General features: G+C 33.1%; 2 protein-coding genes across 2 annotated transcripts in view; both read right to left on the bottom strand.

Moving 5' to 3' along the window:
• Positions 1–18342, bottom strand: part of LOC125836649 (probable WRKY transcription factor 65) — a 212052-nt gene that overhangs the window by 7481 nt on the left and 186229 nt on the right. The gene's annotated exons all lie outside the window — the stretch shown is intronic.
• LOC125836631 (U-box domain-containing protein 17) lies at positions 7514–10178 on the bottom strand. The gene has a single exon (XM_049515828.1). The coding sequence runs from the start codon at positions 9820–9822 to the stop codon at positions 7648–7650; it is 2175 nt and encodes a 724-aa protein (XP_049371785.1). The 5' UTR covers positions 9823–10178; the 3' UTR covers positions 7514–7647.

Below are 18342 nucleotides of genomic sequence, written 5' to 3'. Positions count from 1 at the left end.
TCTCATTTTATTTCCATTATTTTGACCATATAAATTTTTGTGTTTATTCGTGTTTTCCCAACAAACTGGTATCAGAGCCAAGGTTTTATCTGAGTATGCTCTGTGGTTGCAGCACAGTCTGAACTTCCACATCATAAAAGATTTACTTTGGTTTGCAATAACTATTTTTTTGGGGGGGAAACAATGGAAGCCAACACAAGTAGAATGGTCACTTTGAATGGTGTTAACTATGCCATTTGGAAGGGGAAAATGGAAGATCTATTTTATGTCAAGAATTTTTATCAATCAGTCTTTACCACTGTAAAGCCTGATAATAAAACAGATGAAGAGTGGAATCTGTTGCATAGACAGGTTTGTGGATTCATTAGGCAATGGGTTGATAATAATGTGTTGAACCATATTTCTGAAGAGACACATGCTTGAACCCTATTGGAGCATCTTGAAAGTTTGTATCCTCGGAAGACTGGCAACAACAAAATGTTCTTAATAAAGCAGATGCTAAGTTTAAAGTATCATGATGGTTCTCCGATGACAGACCATCTGAATAATTTCCAGGGGATCATGAACCAATTATGTGCTATGGCATTAAATTTGATGAAGAAATTCAAGGTTTGCTTCTACTTGGTTCCCTACCAGACTCTTGGGAAACATTTAGAACTTCATTGTCAAATTCTGCTCCGGATGGTGTGATCTCAATGGATTCTGCCAAGAATAGTGTCTTGAAAGAAGAGATGAAAAGAAAATCTCAAGGTTCTTCTTCGTCGATGTCCTGATAACTAGCTCCAGGGGAGAAACAAAACTCGTGGTTCTAAGAATAGAGAACAAAATAGGAGCAAATCCAGAGGCAAACTTAAGGATATTAAGTGTTATCATTGTGGCATGAAAGGGCACACAAAGAAGTTTTGCAGGAAGTTGAAGAGGGAAAACAAAAACAAAGAGGAAAAAAGAAGATGTCAATGAAAATTGCCTAGCCACCGTCACCACCGAAGATTTTGTTACCGTCCTTGATGCGGATATGATAAATATTGCTTGTGATGAGTCAAGCTGGGTTGTGGACACTGGTGCCGCATCTCACGTGACATCAAGGAAGGATTTTTTCTCTTCTTATACTCCTGGTGATTTTGGAACCTTGAGTATGGCTAATGAGACTATTTCTAAGGTGGTTGGTATTGGTACAATTTGTCTGAAAACTAGTGTTGGAACTAAACTAGTTTTGAACAATGTGAAACATGCTCCTGATGTTCGTCTACACCTGATTTCTGTTGGTGTTTTGGATGATGAAGGATATGTTAGTACCAACGGTGATGGAAAATGGAAACTCATTAAGGGTTCCTTGGTTGTGGCTCGTGGTAACAAACGTCGTGGTCTATACTGGACTACGGCCTCTACTTGTGTTGATATGGTGAATGTGGTTGAAAGCGATAACCCTTCAACGTTATGGCACAAGAGGCTTAGCCACATCAGCGAGAAAAGACTTAATGTTCTAGCCAAGAAGAAATTATTGTCAAATTTCAAAAGTGCTAAATTAGAAAAGAAGTGCTTGGCTGGTAAACAAAATAGAGTTTCCTTTAAGTCTTACCCTCATTCAAGAAAGACAGAGTTATTTGAATTGGTGCACTCTGATTTATGTGGTCCAATGAAGACAAGGACATTGGGTGGTGCACTCTACTTTGTCACTTTTATTGACGACTGCTCGAGAAAACTTTGGGTCTATGTCTTGAAGACTAAAGACCAAGTGTTAGGTGTCTTCAAGCAGTTTAAGGCTTCAGTTGAAAGAGAAACTGGAAAGAAACTGAAATGTATTCGTACTGATAATGGTGGTGAATATTATGGACCATTTGACGAATACTACAAGCATCAAGGTATTAGACACCAGAAGACTCCTCAGCTTAATGGTTTGGCTGAGAGGATGAACAGAACCTTGATGGAAAGAGTTAGATGTTTGCTTTCTGAAGCAAAGTTGCCGAACTCATTTTGGGGTGAGGCTTTATTGACCGCTGCACATGTTATTAATTTATCTCCTACTGTTGCTTTGCAAAGCGATGTACCAAATAGTGTTTGGTATGGAAAGGATGTTTCCTATGACCATTTGAGAGTATTTGGTTGCAAAGCTTTTGTACATGTGCCGAAAGATGAGAGGTCAAAGTTAGATGTCAAGACAAGGCAGTGCATCTTTGTTGGATATGGCCTTGATGAATTTGGTTACAGGCTATATGATCCAATTGAGAAGAAACTTGTGAGAAGCCGTAATATTATTTTCATGGAGATTCAAACAATTGAAGATATTGACAAAGCGGAGAAGCTAGAATCTTTAAGTTTTGATGGTATAGTTCATCTAGAAGAAGTTGCTCACACAAGTATGCATGATGTTGTTGGGTTTGATGATCACGGTGACGCTCATAATCATGTAACGAATCAACATGTTGATGTTGATAATAACAATGATATTGTTATTGATGATCCTCCTGCTCATGAAGTTGTGGACGAATCAAATATTCCGCTTTGGAGGTCCACAAGGCAGCGGGTTCCTTCCTCTCGTTATTCACTCAATGAGTATGTATTACTCACTGATGGGGGAGAACCTGAATGTTATGAGGAGGCCATAGAAGATGAGCACAAGGATCAATGGATTAAAGCCATGCAAGATGAAATGAAGTCTCTGCATGAGAACCACACTTATGAGTTGGTAAAATTGCCCAAAGGCATGAGAGCTTTGAAGAATAAGTGGGTGTTCAAAGTTCAAGTTGAAGAACACAACTTGAAGCCAAGGTACAAAGCTAGATTGGTTGTTAAGGGATTTGGTCAAAAAAATGGTATTGACTTTGACGAAATATTTTCTCTTGTTGTGAAAGTGTCCTCGATTCGTACAATCTGGGTTTGACTGCTAGTCTTAATTTAGAGATTGAGCAGATGGATGCGAAGACGGCTTTCCTTCACGGTGACCTAGAAGAAGAAATTTATATGGAACAACCTGAGGGCTTCAAAGTAGAAGGTAAAGAAAATTTTGTGTGCAAACTCAAAAAGAGTCTTTATGACCTAAAGCAAGCTCCTAGACAGTGATACAAGAAATTTGAATCTATTATGGGGGAACAAGGCTATAAGAAGACTTCTTCAGATCATTGTGTATTTGTACAAAAAATTTCAGACAATGATTTTATCATCCTCTTGTTGTATGTGGATGATATGTTGATTGTGGGCAACAATACTTTCAAGATTGACGAGTTAAAGAAAGAGTTGCGTAAGTCTTTTGCTATGGAAGACTTGGGTCATGCCAAGTAAATTTTGGGCATGAGAATTACTCGTCTCAGAGATGAAAGAAAGATTTTGTTGTCACAGAAAAAGAACATTGAACGTGTACTAGAGTGTTTCAATATGAAGAATGTTAAGTCTGTTAGTACACCTCTTGCTGGTCATATGAAGCTGAGCAAGAAGATGTGTCCTACAACTAGGGAGGAAAAAAAGAACATGGCCAAAGTTTCATATTCCTCCGTCGTCGGAAGTCTAATGTATGCAATGGTATGCACTAGACCTGATATTGCTCACGCAGTTGGTGTTGTTAGTAGATTTCTTGACAATTCGGGAAAAGAGCATTGGGAAGCTGTGAAGTGGATACTCAAGTATCTTAAAGGAAGCTCAGATAAATGCTTGTGTTTTGGAGCATCAGATCCAATCTTGAAGGGCTATACAGATGCTGATATGGCAGGTGACCTTGATAACAGAAAATCCACTACTGGATATTTGTTTGCTTTTTCAGGGAGAGCTATATCATGGCAGTCGAAGTTGCAGAAGTGTGTTGCACTATCTACAACTGAAGCTGAGTATATTGCGGCTACTGAAGCTGGCAAGGAAATGATATGGCTCAAGCAATTTCTTCAAGAGCTTGGCTTGCATCAAAAGGAGTATGTCGTCTATTATGACAGTCAAAGTGCAATAGACTTGAGCAAGAACTCTATGTACCATGCAAGGACGAAACACATAAACGTGAGATATCACTGGATTCGAGAAAAGATAGAAGACAAATTTATGCAGGTTGAAAAGATCTCTACAAATGAGAATCCTTCAGATATGTTGACCAAAGTGGTAACAAGGGACAAGTTCGAGTTATGCAAAGAACTTGTTGGCCTGAGCTCTCTCTGAGAAGATGAAGATACCTCCTTCTAGTACATGGGACTGGATGGGGAGATTTGTGGGGTCCATCCCATGAGTTTTTGGGTCAACAATTGCGATTGCAATTGTTGTAAAGAAAACGCAACTAAATTTGTTTGTCAACAATAGCTGCAAACCTTTTTCTTTTGTCAACAAAGTTTGCAACAATGCAAATTTTCAGTGGCATGGTTTTTGAATAGTGCAATGCAATTGCATCTATAAAAGGAGCTCTTCAGCTCCTCATTTGACACACCAATTCACAGAGAAAGAAAAATATAGAGAGCTGTGAGATTTCCATAGACTATACAAGAAAAATAGTTTGTGAAGAAAAATAAAGTGTGAGCGATATTTTAGTAAGGTGGAAATCAAAAGAGTGTTATTCCTTTTGAGTGTGTAGTAGTCACTTTGAGTATTGTATTCGTGGCTACACGGTGTAAAATTCGTTACTATAGTAATATCAGTTGCTCCTCTTAGCCCGTGGTTTTTCCCTTATTTAGAAGGGTTTCCACGTAAAATTCTTGGTGTCATTATTTTCCCATTTTATTTCCATTATTTTGACCATATATATTTTTGTGTTTATCTGTGTTTTCCCAACAGAAACATCTCTTTTATCATAGTTGTAACTCCATTAGTTTCTTACCTTACTAATAAAATTGAACAACAAGAACACACAAGGCTACTCAAGTTTTGGGAGTCATCAGAGATAATGCAGTAGTAAGCTTGGCGTCGAGTCAGTGTTTAGGATTTAAGTAACCATAGATAGGTTAGGTTCCATATACATTATGCCATCTCTATTGTATGAATCCCTGATATCTTGAAGAATTCTTTGTGCTTAAAAGATCAGTAAAGATCATTTTTTTTGTTTTTACTTTCTTCAATTCACAGACCTCACTTGAAGTGGAAGATCTTCTCATGAATGACTTATACTAACCAAAAACCTCAACTTCAGAACATTAAAAAGTGAAAGACATTTGTTTGTAAGCTGATATTTCCTTAAACCATGTAGCTGTAATCTTAGACTATAGCTATTATTAAGTGTCAATTTTCAAAAAAAAAAGACAAACTGTGATTTGAGGAAGTGTTATTAGAGCCAAACTTTATCACATATGGAAAAGTATTGCCTGAAAATTTGAACTAGGAATAACTGTTAAGAAGTTGAATATTCCTTCTACAACTTTTCTCTTTTTCTCCCATTTCATTTATGGTGTCATTGTTTTTTAACATGGAACTACTTTTCTTGATAATAGAGAAAGAAATATTTGAGTGTCAATTCGAAATTCAGTGGAATTTCAACGTAAATACTTTTGCAAGCAATAGAATTCAAACTCGTGACGTGCGTCTAACCCACACATCATATATTGCGCTCTTATTACTGGACCAAAGTCCCAAAGCCTTTTTCAAAAAGAAACTTTAGCAAAGCAATTCTTCAAAAACAATTTTAGAAAAAAAAAGAAGTTTCTTTTCTTTTCAAAAGAGTGTTTCTAGAGCCATGGTTTATTAGAAAAAAGAGGAAAAGCACAAACTCTAATTTATTTATTTTCCTCTCAGAAACCCCACAAAGAAAAAAGGTTCATAACATGAAATGAAAATTAAAAACACCCCACTAGAAGTCTAAGACATCATTTATATCCCATCAACTAAGAAATTTTTTTGTTGTTTCTTTTAAAAGGAGAGGCTTCTTTTTATGTCCAAATACAAGCATAATGATAGGTCAACGTATCAAAATGAATTAAAGATATTATTTACAATGGGATAATGAAATCATCATGTAACCAAAGTTTGTTGCCTTGTGATAAAAAAAATAAAAATAAAGAAATAGGTATTGGAAAACAACTCAAAAGAAGCATGAAGAATCAATTATTTCTCTAAGGAACATTTTGGTGCGCCAAGCCATCATTTCTACGATAGAAATTTTGCATTGTTTTCCAACCATTTACAGGTGACGGACGCATTTGGTTTTCCGTACCACTTATCTCTGTCTCTCTTTTCTTTTCTTTTTCTTCGATTACAATGATATGTAAACCAACTTGCATATATATTATTGGTATTACTATTTCACGAGGTGCCTGTTATCATTTATTAGTGTTGGCATCAAATGATTTTGCACCCGTGGCAAATCTAGAGCATATACTATGGATTTTTAGGAATCTAAGGGGTTATTTGGTAGTTGAGTAGGAGAAATATTATACATGTATTAGATCTTGTATAAGTAATACCATGTATGGTAGTTAGTTAGGCTTATGTATAAAATTAATATGGTGTTTGGTGTTTGCAATATAAAAACTTGTATAACTAATAATACATGTATAAGTTACCTTCCCCAAATGATTCAACATTCTTCAAACGAGTCTCCAACAATGGAGAAATCATCCATAAAAACTTCCATGGACTCCTCAATTTCGGTGAAAGGTGTGAGGAGTTTTCTAGGCCATGTTCTACTGGCGATTTATAAAAGATTTCTACAAGGTAGTTGTTCCTTTGTGCCGATTGCTTGAAAAAAAAGTGTTTTTGAGTTTGATGTCAATGGTATGAAAGCATTTGTAAGGTTGAAAGACAAAGGAAATCTATGTATACTTTTGTAAGTTTAATACATAAATAGCTAAATTTTGCATATCTATCCCTGCATAAAATAATACACAAATTTTCTCATAATTCATTCATGTATTAAGGAGTAATACCTACACAAATCTGGCCAACTATCAAACAAAACCCTAATATTTTTGGTCCAAATCATATATCTGACTGCGCATCCACTCATTATCATATATTAACGTGAAGACATTGTAATTACTCATATACTTCAGATTTTGAATCGAGATAGTTTCGTTAATCTCATTGACTGATAAGTCACCCCTTGGGTGCCTCTCTCTTTGGGGTGTTTTCCTTGTTCACTCTTATTAATCTTTTCCAAGTGGATTTATTCAAAGTCAACATTGATATCCTATTAGAGAGTTGAACCAAACTTGAACACCACTAATAAATGTTTGCATAAGCAAAGTCATACATTATCTTCTTACACACCAAACCATTGAACAAAGAAAAAACAAATTTGACTAAAAAAGGGAGGTGTCCATATACACTAATTCTTACATTAGGAATTGGTAAAATTTCTCTATATTTGAAAGTTACAATGTAACTAACTCAATATCTTACTCAGTTACAAAGGTTTGTTTCAGTTATCAAGTTGGTATATCATGTTCAGCAGACCATTTAACTTTAACGGATTTTGATACCTTGCAAACAAAGTTGAGAAAAGGTAAAAAAGAGAGATAGAATCCTAAAGCACATGATCAAAATTTTAACCAACCTATTATTCACTAACATCTCAGATAAGCGAAACGCGAAGAGACTTGAAACACTGTATTCTCTAAGAACACATGAATTTTATGGTATTCCTATGATTTCTCTCTTTCTTTGTCGCGTTTATATTTCAATGAAAGAATTTTTGAATATTACAGGCAAAACTAAGAACAAAAGATGAATGGTGATAAGTACCCCACCCTATAATACTGGAACTGAAATGGACATGGACACTGAGACATCACTAGGAAAAGTTGAATCCCTAGATGCAGCTGAGTTCCCAGAAAATGCATATCCTACACCAAACCCGCTATAATGAACTGATGCATGCTCACACCGTTGGAATACTCTAGCAAGCGATGCTGCTTTCCTCCTTGCGCGCTTTGTTCCTGTAAAGAGCAATGTCTGAAGTAAACTTGCTAATGACGGCGCCTTCAAGACCCTCTCAGTAGCAGCTGCTCCACCACCACGGCATAATTCAAGCAATGCAGCAACTGCATTCTCTTTCCCTCTTGGTGTCCCACATCGCATCATTGCAATGAGCCCTGCTACTGCCGTTTCCTCATTGCCAACAGCTGTAGCACCAACTTGCTGCCTAACAATCAGCGCCAATGCACCAGCAGCTTCTTCGGCAACACCTTCACTTCCCAAAGCTCCAACTAGAGCAGTAACAGCTCCACACTCTATCATCCTCGCACAATTATCTGTGTGGGTAGACAAATTAAATAGAGCAGTTACTGCATCCTTCTTCCCTCGGGGAGAACCTTCTCGCAACAGACCTGCTAAGGCCTCGACTGCCCCATCTTCTTTTGCTATTTGCCTCTTATAGTCATGAACAGCTGACAGACTGAACAATGTTGCCGCAGCATTTTCCCGTGCCTCTGTGGTGTGCCCAAATCTCAACACTCCAACTATCAACGCCAGACACCCTACTTCATCAATAATTCGACCTTTATTCTTATCAAAAATCGATAAGTTAAGCATTGCAGTGACGGAATTTTCTTGTGCCACAGCATCTGGAGATGAAAGCAAATTCTTCAAATGTGGGATTGCACCAGCCTCGGCTATGTATGCACGATTCTCCTTACCAGTTTTAGCTAAAAGTCTTATCTCCCGAGCAGCAATAGTTTTTGCAATCTGCGTCCCATTCTCTAGCTGCTTAATGAGAAGAGCTGCTGTGGCTTTATTAGCTTCTAATGCAGCCCTGCTAGGTGAAGCAGATGGGAAACATTCAATACATGGATCCCCACTCTCCAGAGGGTCATAGGGAATTTTGCGAGCAGCACACCAATGCATAATCAAATTCCTAAGAGCCCTGTTTGGCACAAGCCGGGTATGATCAAGCAACTGCCCTGTCTTTGGGCAAGTACAGTGACCCTCCTCCATCCACCTCGATATGGAAGCTCGATCATATGTCTGCCCTGTTGCCACAATAACTGGATCCCTCATCAAATCCAACGATATCGGACAACAGAAGTCCTTTGGTACAGAAATGAATGTCTCTGCAATCTCTTTACTAATCAGCCCTCTCTTCAGCTTCTTATGCTTACCCAATCTCAATCCCATATCATCCTCTTCAAAGCCAAAGAGCAAAAACCTGCAGTATCGCATCAACGCCACAAAGCCGTTGAGAACTGAGGATGTCGGCTCAATATCTCCTTCATGGTTCACAATCTGCTCCTCCAAAAACTCAATCTCAACCCTGCAACTCCTAGGATTAGAAATCCCCAATTTTTCCACAAAAAAAGAGTACAACTGCGCGTAGTCAGGAACACCTCCATTCTCAAACTCATTCAAGAAAGAGAACATTTTCAACCTCAGCATCTCATCATGTTTATCAACAAACAACTGAGATTTTCTTGCTTGTTTCTTCAACAACTCAACCTGTTCCCTAACATCTTCAGGTAAATTTTTTAAATCCTTTAAGGGGAAAACATCCAAAAGGGTCGAGATTTCTTGGTTCAAATCATGGAAATGACCTGAAATCGAATGGTTTTGTAGCAACAGCCACAACTTACTGGAATGAGAGCAATAATCAAGCAAGATTTTCGACCGGTAAAGCAATAAATACAACTCCTTGAAGCACAAAAAAGCTGTAAACGGCAAATCTGAAGAACCCCTACTTCTGTTCTTGTTATTCTCAAGAAGACATTCCAAGAGAACAGAAAACACTTGAATTTTCCTTAACAAAGACTTACAATTCTTCCGCTGATAAAACGGCAGCCTTTTACCTGAATATGCAGAAATCAGCTCAGAAGATAACGCCGTTAGTGTTTGCAACAACCCAACATCTGTCAGATCCACCGGCGCCAAGAACGCTTCCAGTGTCGGCGACCTTTGTCTCCTCAACGATGAGAAAATTGCAGCAGATGCCATCAATTTCCAACACCCAATTTCACCAAAATCTTGAATAATCAACTCCAACCCTTTTCTTGTTTCCCACTGAAAAATGCTTTCTTGATCTTATTTGTGCAATATTTCAGTGAGATTTCTATATGGGTATACCAAAAAACTGTAAAAACAACTCCAAGATTCTACCTTTCTGAAAAAAAACTATCAAGAAAGGTTTGAATTTAAGACCAAGAACGAAATGGGTATTTATTATTTGTACAAGAACTTGTATGGATTGACAATAGAACCAAAAAAGGGAAAATATAGGTATATTCTATAGTGAATCCGCGTTAAAGAAGAAGAAGAAAGCAAAGAAAAAGCTGGAAGAGAAAGAAATGGGAAGGGGGGTATTCACTGTGCTATTATAAAGATTTGTCTGTTGACAATTTCTTATTTTTTCCTTTTTTTCAATATTTTTTTCCTTTTTTTCCAATATTTGTTTTTTTTTCCTTTGCTGGTTTTTGGTTTTTTATATATTTTTTAGAAATTTCATGAGCCGCCATGAAAATGCTGGAACCTTAGCTTTGACGGATTATATTATCCAGATTCTTAAATCCTGTCCATTCATTTTCTTCCTACCTATTTAGCTTAATTAATTAATTCATTTTAATTATATTAATTTTAAAAAAATTAAGAAATCTATAAATAATGAATTTAAAATTAGCATAAGTGGTGATTGGAGAAAAAATTACTTGGTTCTGTTAAAGGGTGAAGCAATAAAAAAAAGTATGAAAAAAAAAATAAGTGAGTGATTATGTATGTAATATTGCAAAAAAAAAGTAGTGTTAGAATAAAGAAAATAAATTTTAAAATTAATCATGTGGTACTAGATTAAATATTTTTTAATGTGTTTATGTGGAGCTTTATATGATGATGTCAAGTAGTGAAGCATGGGTACTTTTAGTGGAAGCTTAATACATAATTAGCTTCGTAGATTTATCAAAAATATTTCATTTGACATTTAAATAAAGTTATATTTTAATTGAATATTTCAATTTTTAATGTAATATTATATGTATATGTTCTCATTTGTCTATTAAAATAATTGATCTATAATCATGTAAGAGTTTATATTCAATGATATTCATAATGAATATCTTAGACTTAAAAAAAAAGATTTGGTTAATGAGGTAAAAGTTTCTTACTTTCATTAGTATTTGTAATAGTTATGGCTTAGCCTTTTAAGGTTTTTACTTATTTTGACTTATCAATCAAAAATTGGTAAAATCTAATTTGTCTAATAATTGAAAAGGTAAGAGATCCTTTTATCCTAAAAGACTTGTATGTTTGTATTTGAGCTAAAAAAAAAATTAAAATGTAGATTTTTTTTTTAAAAAAATCTTAAGAAAAGAAAATGTCTTATGATTAGTTATTTTCAGTTTGCCTTTGCAAAATTAATTTCTGCTTGACAAGTAGTCCAGCATTTTGTTGATTGGTCCCAATATTTAATATTAGACCATAGTATATATATTTTTTCTTCCTTTTCTTTTCTTTTTATAATAAATGATGAGAAAAAGGGTAAAAGTGCGTATTCTCATCAGACATTAATTGAAGAGTTGACCAAAGAAAAAGGAGATTAGACCTTTTTTGGGCCCATTAGAACTGTAACGCATGGAAATAAGTCACAAAAAAGATTATTCTATTCCTTAATTTGGCAGTCTTTTGGGATATACAATTCTGTAATTTGGAGCCTTTGACTAAACGAAAGGTTCCAAATATCCAAATTATCAGAGTGTACTTAGCATTTGAACATTAATTTTTTAAATTTTAACTTTAAAAAATTGGAAAATTATATAAGTGAAGGTCTTTTATTTAATAATTATTTTTTTAAAGTATATTTTTAATTTATTATCAGTTTTGTCAACTTTTAGCAATACTTATTTAAAACAATTTTGTTCCTTTAAACTTAGCAAAAAGTGTTATCATTCGCAACTTTTAGCAATACTGTCATTCAACCAAATTGTTATATATGGTTAAAAGAAAAACAACTTTCACATATAGCAAACACAAAATTCATATTTGTATACTATAGCAAAGTTTGCATAATTACGCTCCATAGCAAACATATATATGTATAATTCACTATACATATACAAAAAAAAATAGTTGTATAATCTGTTTTGGTATACATATACAAAAAGATCAATTGTATAAAGTGAGAGAGGTGAGTGAGCAAGCGAGATCTGGGAGAGTGGCGAGTGAGATCTGGAAAAGGGGAACGAAAATATATGTATAAATACAATTTTCATGCATTTTATACATTTGCGTTTTTGTATAAAGTGAGAGAGCGAGATCTGGGAGAGTGGCGAGCGAGATCTGGGGGAGAGGAGAGAGGGGAACGAAAATATATATATATATACAATTTTCTCTCGCTTTATACAAACACAAACGCATTTTATACAATTTGCGTTTTTTGTATAAAGTGATAGAGCGAGATCTGGGAGAGGGGAACGAAAATAAAATAAAATATATATATATATATATATATATATATACAATTTTCTCTCGCTTTATACAAATACAAACACACTTTATACACTTGCATTTGTATAAAAAACGAGAGAGGCGAGGGAGAGAACGAGAGTGGCGAGCGAGATTCACCAGGAGAGAGGTGAAATAGCAACAGTTTGCTATGAGGTACAATTAAATCAAACTATATTTATAGCATGTAATTTGAATTAATAGTTTGCTATTATATACAATTTTCCCTTAAAAGAATAATGTTGACATATGTCGTAAATATTTTTAAAAAAGTGTACACGTAAGTGATTTTCCCTTTAAAATTTACGATTAAACAGGAACTAAAAAAATAAAGATAAATCAACACTATTTCTTGTGTCACGTTTTGCTTAACAGCAGTCAATTTAATTAATTTTTTAAATTAAATTAAATTATTTAAATATTCAAAAATTACATTTAGAAATATTATAAATTGTATATTATTTTTCTTATTTTAATATTATTATTTTACAATATTGCTCAGAATCTATATAATTTAACTATTAAAATGTAAAATATAATAAGTAAAAGTGAACGGAGTGAGCAGTAAAAAAAAAATTGGGGTGCATAGTAAAAGGAATCAACACTACTTCCCGTGTCACGTTTTGCTTGATGACAGTCAATTTGATTGATTTTCAAAATTAAATTAATTTAATATTTGAATATTCAAAAACTACATAAAAATACTTTTGAATTATATCCTCTCTTTTTTTCTCATTTTAATATTATTATTTTAAAATATTGATCAAAATCTATATAATTTAACTATTAAAAAATAAAAATATGATAAGTAAAAGTGAACAGAGTGATCACTAAAAATAAAAATAAAAATTGGGGTGCATAGTGAAAGGAATCAATATTGGCATAGGGTTCTGAAGAGTGCTTGCATTTTTATTTGATGTGTGCTCTAAATGCAGCATTAAGAATTTCTCAACAACCAAAGCTTTTGGGTTACTTTGAGATGTGCATATCTTTATGGTTGTTTTGACTTTCTAATCTCTCTTTCCTCCATCATTATTCTTTTTCCTTTTTTTTTTATTTTCTTTTCCTTTTTATTTTGTAATTTAATTCTTTCATACTTTTCTAAAATAAAAAATTTAAGTCATTGGGATTGTTCACCCTAGTTATCTAATATTAGCATCTTTTAGAAAATTTGCTTTTAAAACTTCTTCCTTTTATCCTTTTAGGGAGGGATAAAGAAATCGTTCATATAGATTTTTTTTAGCCAAACAATATATTAAAATTTTAATATTCAAAAACTATACAGAAATTATCATAAATTATATTTAAAAAATAATATTAATATGATGAAAAATACATCTTAAAATATTAGTTAAAGTTTATATTATTTGACTCCTAAAAAGAAAAGAGTACAAGAATAGTCAAATAAAATGTAACGGAGGGAGTATTTAGTAAAGTGCTTATAAATACTTTTTAAAATTAGTCAAACACGCAAAAAAATATTTTTAAATTATTTTAATTTAAAAACACTTAAAATAAATCAATCCAAGTACTTTATATTTACACAAATTTAATAATCAAACTTTGCCTTGAGATTTTCTCTTCTTAGTCTTCGTTTTCTGCTCCTCTTTCTCAATTGCATTTAATTCTGTCTGTGATTTGGAAAATAACAATTTAATTGTCTGTGATTTGGAAAATAACAAACTGTGGGGTCATTTTTTGGTATTTAATTTCAATTTCTTATGTAATCTGAATTTATGTATGTACTCGTTTTCTTACTGAAAAATAAACTATTCTATTTGAAAAACTAAGAGAAAGGTCAATCTATCATTATTTTCAAAATTTTAGAGTAAAATGTCATGAAAAGAAATGGATGAATATTGAATAGTGTTAAAATTATCGGAGTGAGGCGTGTCAAAAGATACTATCCTTAAAATTGTTTTATCGATAAAAGTGTTTCCTTCCAAAACTCAGTAAGTCATTCTAGTATAAACTAGGAGTAAAAAGATTATTAAAATTCCAATCAATATAAAATGAAAAAAATTGTCTTTTTTAATAGGAGAAAAACTACAAATATATATAGGTGAATAAGTATAGTCATGAGAATGGAATTTTCATAGCCTCAAACAACGGTTTAAGAAGTTAATGTCAATAAAAGCCAAAAGAGTAAAATATAAGCAATGAAAATGGTTTGCAATCGTCATAGTAGAAGGCTTTTAAGCCAATTCAATTCAAGGATTGCACAAGTTGACTATTTAGGCTATTCAAAGACATATCAATTGTATATTACAATTCTACATAATTGCTAAGGTTAGAAAATAATAATTCGTTTTAAGATATCAAAATTAATTTTTATACCAACATGAGTTGTGATGCAGTAGTGAGATTGTTCCACCTTTAATCAGAGGTCTCAAGTTCGTACCCTGGATATGAAGAAAATTATGTTGAAAGCATCACTCCCGAATAGGTCGATTTGAATTTAATCCAATTCGGACTCCGAACACGTGAAAACCCAAAAAAAATAAATTATCATCCTTATACAAATTAAAGACTATGTTAATCTTCTCCATTCAAACTTCATGATCTTTTATCTAGTTTTATTTTATCATAATGTAGACACTTTGATATTTTTTTCACATCCAAAGGCATTTTTCTAGTGGATGACACTTTTTCATACGAAAATGAAAATATAATTTTTTTTAAAATCTTCAAGAAAAGTTAACTAAATACTTTATGAGTATGAATTTAATGTTATACTCCCTCCGTCCCTTTTTAGTTGTCCACTTTAGAAATGACACACAGATTAAGGCAACAATGATTAGCACAGTGAAGTTACAATTTTACCCTTATGACAACTTTTCACTTCAAAATTACAACCACTTATTTGAATTAAAGTGAAATAAATTGGAGGGAAACAACATACACTTTTACAATTTTCAAGAAGTGTAAATAAGGGTATAATAGGAAAAAATTTGTTGTCCTTTCTTGATTTGTCAAAATGGACAACTAAATAGGGACAACCAAAAAAGGAAATATGGACAAGTAAATAGGGACGGAGGGAGTAATAGTTAGGTACTTACATTAAATAATTAGAACCCTACTTGTCACCACATGACTTTTTCCGTATCCTTTAGGAAAACTACAGCTCAAAAACTGCCACGTATACTCAATGTCGACCGCGTTTTCGTTTTTTCTTCTAATTTTCTAACTCCTAACTTTTATCTATAAGTCAAACATCCAAAATATTCAAACACACGTCAAGAAAACTTATTCGGATAGTAAGCATCCTTCAATTTCAATCTAAAGAATATGCATTCGAGTTATCAAAGGAGCATAAAAATTGAAGCTTCTAGGAGGAGAGGTAAAAATAAATAAATTCAAACACCCTATTAAATTTATGGTTCAAAAGTCACTAAATAATAGAATAATTTTAACCTTTCTCTAATTATATGTCGGTTTTATATTTGAAATGAAAATCGAACTCATAATTAGGGGGACATATCCAAAGGGAGAGGTATGGGTTCATGCACACTTATGCCACACTCCTTAAATCATAATTCATACTCCCTCCGTTTCATTTTATGCGGCAACATTTGACCGGATGCGGAATTTAAAAAATAAATGAAGACTTTGAAATGTTTACCAAATTGCCCTTTAAAAAGTAGACTCACTTTCTCTCTCCTCATAAATGTATTGAAGTATTATTTTAAGATTAAGTGGGACCAACAGGGTAAAAAAAGAATAATGCCTTTAAGTACTTACCATATAAGAAAATGTGACATTCTTTTTGGAACTGACCAAAAGGGAAATGGTGCCACATAAAATGAGACGGAGGGTGTATATAACAATATTTTTTTCTCTCTATATATAGGTGCATTTATATTCAGAGAGTCCTATGATATAATGCATATTGGTTTCACCTCTATAATTGAGGTTGAGGGTTCAATTATTCAGAGTCATGTGGTATAAAGCATGACTTATGAAGTAATGTGTTCAAACTTCAAATACCTTAAACTCAATTATCTAAGGGTAATTAGCAACCTATTATAAAAACTTAATTAACATAACTGAGTACATGCAACATACATGATCACTAGAGTTTCAAACTATTTTAAGCATGCAATCTTTAATTATAAGGGTGTCAATTAATCGAAGGAATTAAAAAGTATACATGGAGAGAAGGTCGAGAGGACGATAACAAGATTTGTTTGGAGAACTCTGAAATTTTCTCATGTCATTCCTTTTTTCTGAGAGAACTCTTTTATAGGCTAAAAGTCTAACTCGTCACCTTAATATGAAAAGACTACACGCTGGTGCTAAAAAACCTACCTAGTAGCATGTGCCTGGATTTTGACTCGTTGGGCTCATATTGATTGTTGATCTGTGTCCGAGAGTCTTTATGAAAAGGCTACAACTATATAAAGTGATTTCATCTTCGAGGAAAAGTCCTTCAGGCTATGAGCTTGGTTGCGTCGGTTCAAGTCACACCGGGGTTACGACTCCCAAGATTTTTCTGAGCCGAGTTAAGAATGATCATATCATAATACGTATCCACGAGTTAATGATAGGATCTATTCATCCTTTGTCAAACGAGAATTTTGCCCCATATATTTTTTAGATGTAACTTCAAGTTTTGGAAGAATTGAAAGATTCAAGTTGGAGTGTATTTTAAAATTAATGTAGACCCTTTAAGAAAAATTAATATTTAATAGAACCCGTGGTGTTGATTTAGTATTTTCTAGTTAGATATAGATAAGTAGACAGATTTAATTCAAAGTCGGACCGCTGACCTAGAGGAAATAGTATTGAATACAAAATAAATTAATAAGTTCAAAAGATAGACCCTTTGATTTTGCTATTATAATGAAATATTTAGTTGGTGCAGCAGATTGTATTCCAAGGGAGGTTATCGATCGATTTCTCTCTGTAAATAATCTCTCGTCAAGCTAATCACACAAAGCTTGTCTAGTGCACTTTATATCTCTCGTGTGATATATGAGCGGATGCCTTCGAAAAATAGCACAATGGATTTCCTTGAGGATTAAAAAAAAAAAAGAGAAAAATATTTCTTCCGGATAAATATTTCACAAAAAGATAACTGAAACGTAACATGTACTGAATAAACTATTTCAAACGTAGCAAAGATGATAACTTAGATTAATTAATATTCTCATTACATTAAGTATGAACTAATAAGAGTTTTGACTTTTGATCACACAATTTATTAACTTTCATTACCCCAAATTAAATCTAGAAGGATCAAATAATCAAATACAATTGCTTACAAATTACCACTAATAAAACAAAACAAGATTCAATAAAATTGTCACTTAATTGTCTATGATGATCGAGTAATTTTACTACTTCAAATTCAAACCCTGTTTACTAAATACACATTATGGTCAAGATGGTGGGTGGGAGGTCGGCCATGATTTTAAAAAGGTCAAATTTAATTATCTCAATAATAATTTAAAATGTATTTACCGTAGAATATATATATTAATTAATTAATTCATTTTAACACCTAATTGACTAAACGTGTCCTTATTTGATTGTAGTCATCTATAATAATCCATGTTAATGGTAATTTCCTCATTGTGTAATTGCCTTTTCTTCACCTAACGAGTTGACTCAAATATGTACATAAGAGTAAAACCAAAAGATTTATCAAATGTGAGAAAGACATTTATTATAACTATATATTATACTATAAGAAGATAATATGGTTTAAAATATGTTTAAACGACGTTTTGTTTGTTACTTGCAAATTATTGAGATATGCTTAAAATTGTATCTTTCCTTCTTGGCCATTTGTTTAATTTATATGGTAACTTTTAACCTTATCTTTTCTGTGAAAAAAAAAAATCAAACAAGAAGAGCAAACACAAATAAATAAGAAAATCACTTATTTTTTAAGATAACATTTTCTTTGTACCAAACATACCATGAATATATAATGTATACGTATTGATTATACTGATTATCCATTTTTTTGTCCTCTATTGTTTAAATTCAAAACCATGCTTAGTATTTGTAAACATCCTC

Source organism: Solanum verrucosum, unplaced genomic scaffold, assembly GCF_900185275.1.
Source record: "Solanum verrucosum unplaced genomic scaffold, falcon-dt-bn FXZP01000278.1, whole genome shotgun sequence".
In the NCBI taxonomy this organism is placed as follows: Eukaryota; Viridiplantae; Streptophyta; class Magnoliopsida; order Solanales; family Solanaceae; genus Solanum; species Solanum verrucosum.
This window is presented reverse-complemented; position numbering and strand designations above follow the sequence as displayed.

Excerpts from the sequence above, each read along its gene's own strand:
- LOC125836631 (XM_049515828.1), bottom strand. The coding sequence starts at position 9,822 with ATGGCATCTGCTGCAATTTTCTCATCGTTGAGGAGACAAAGGTCGCCG.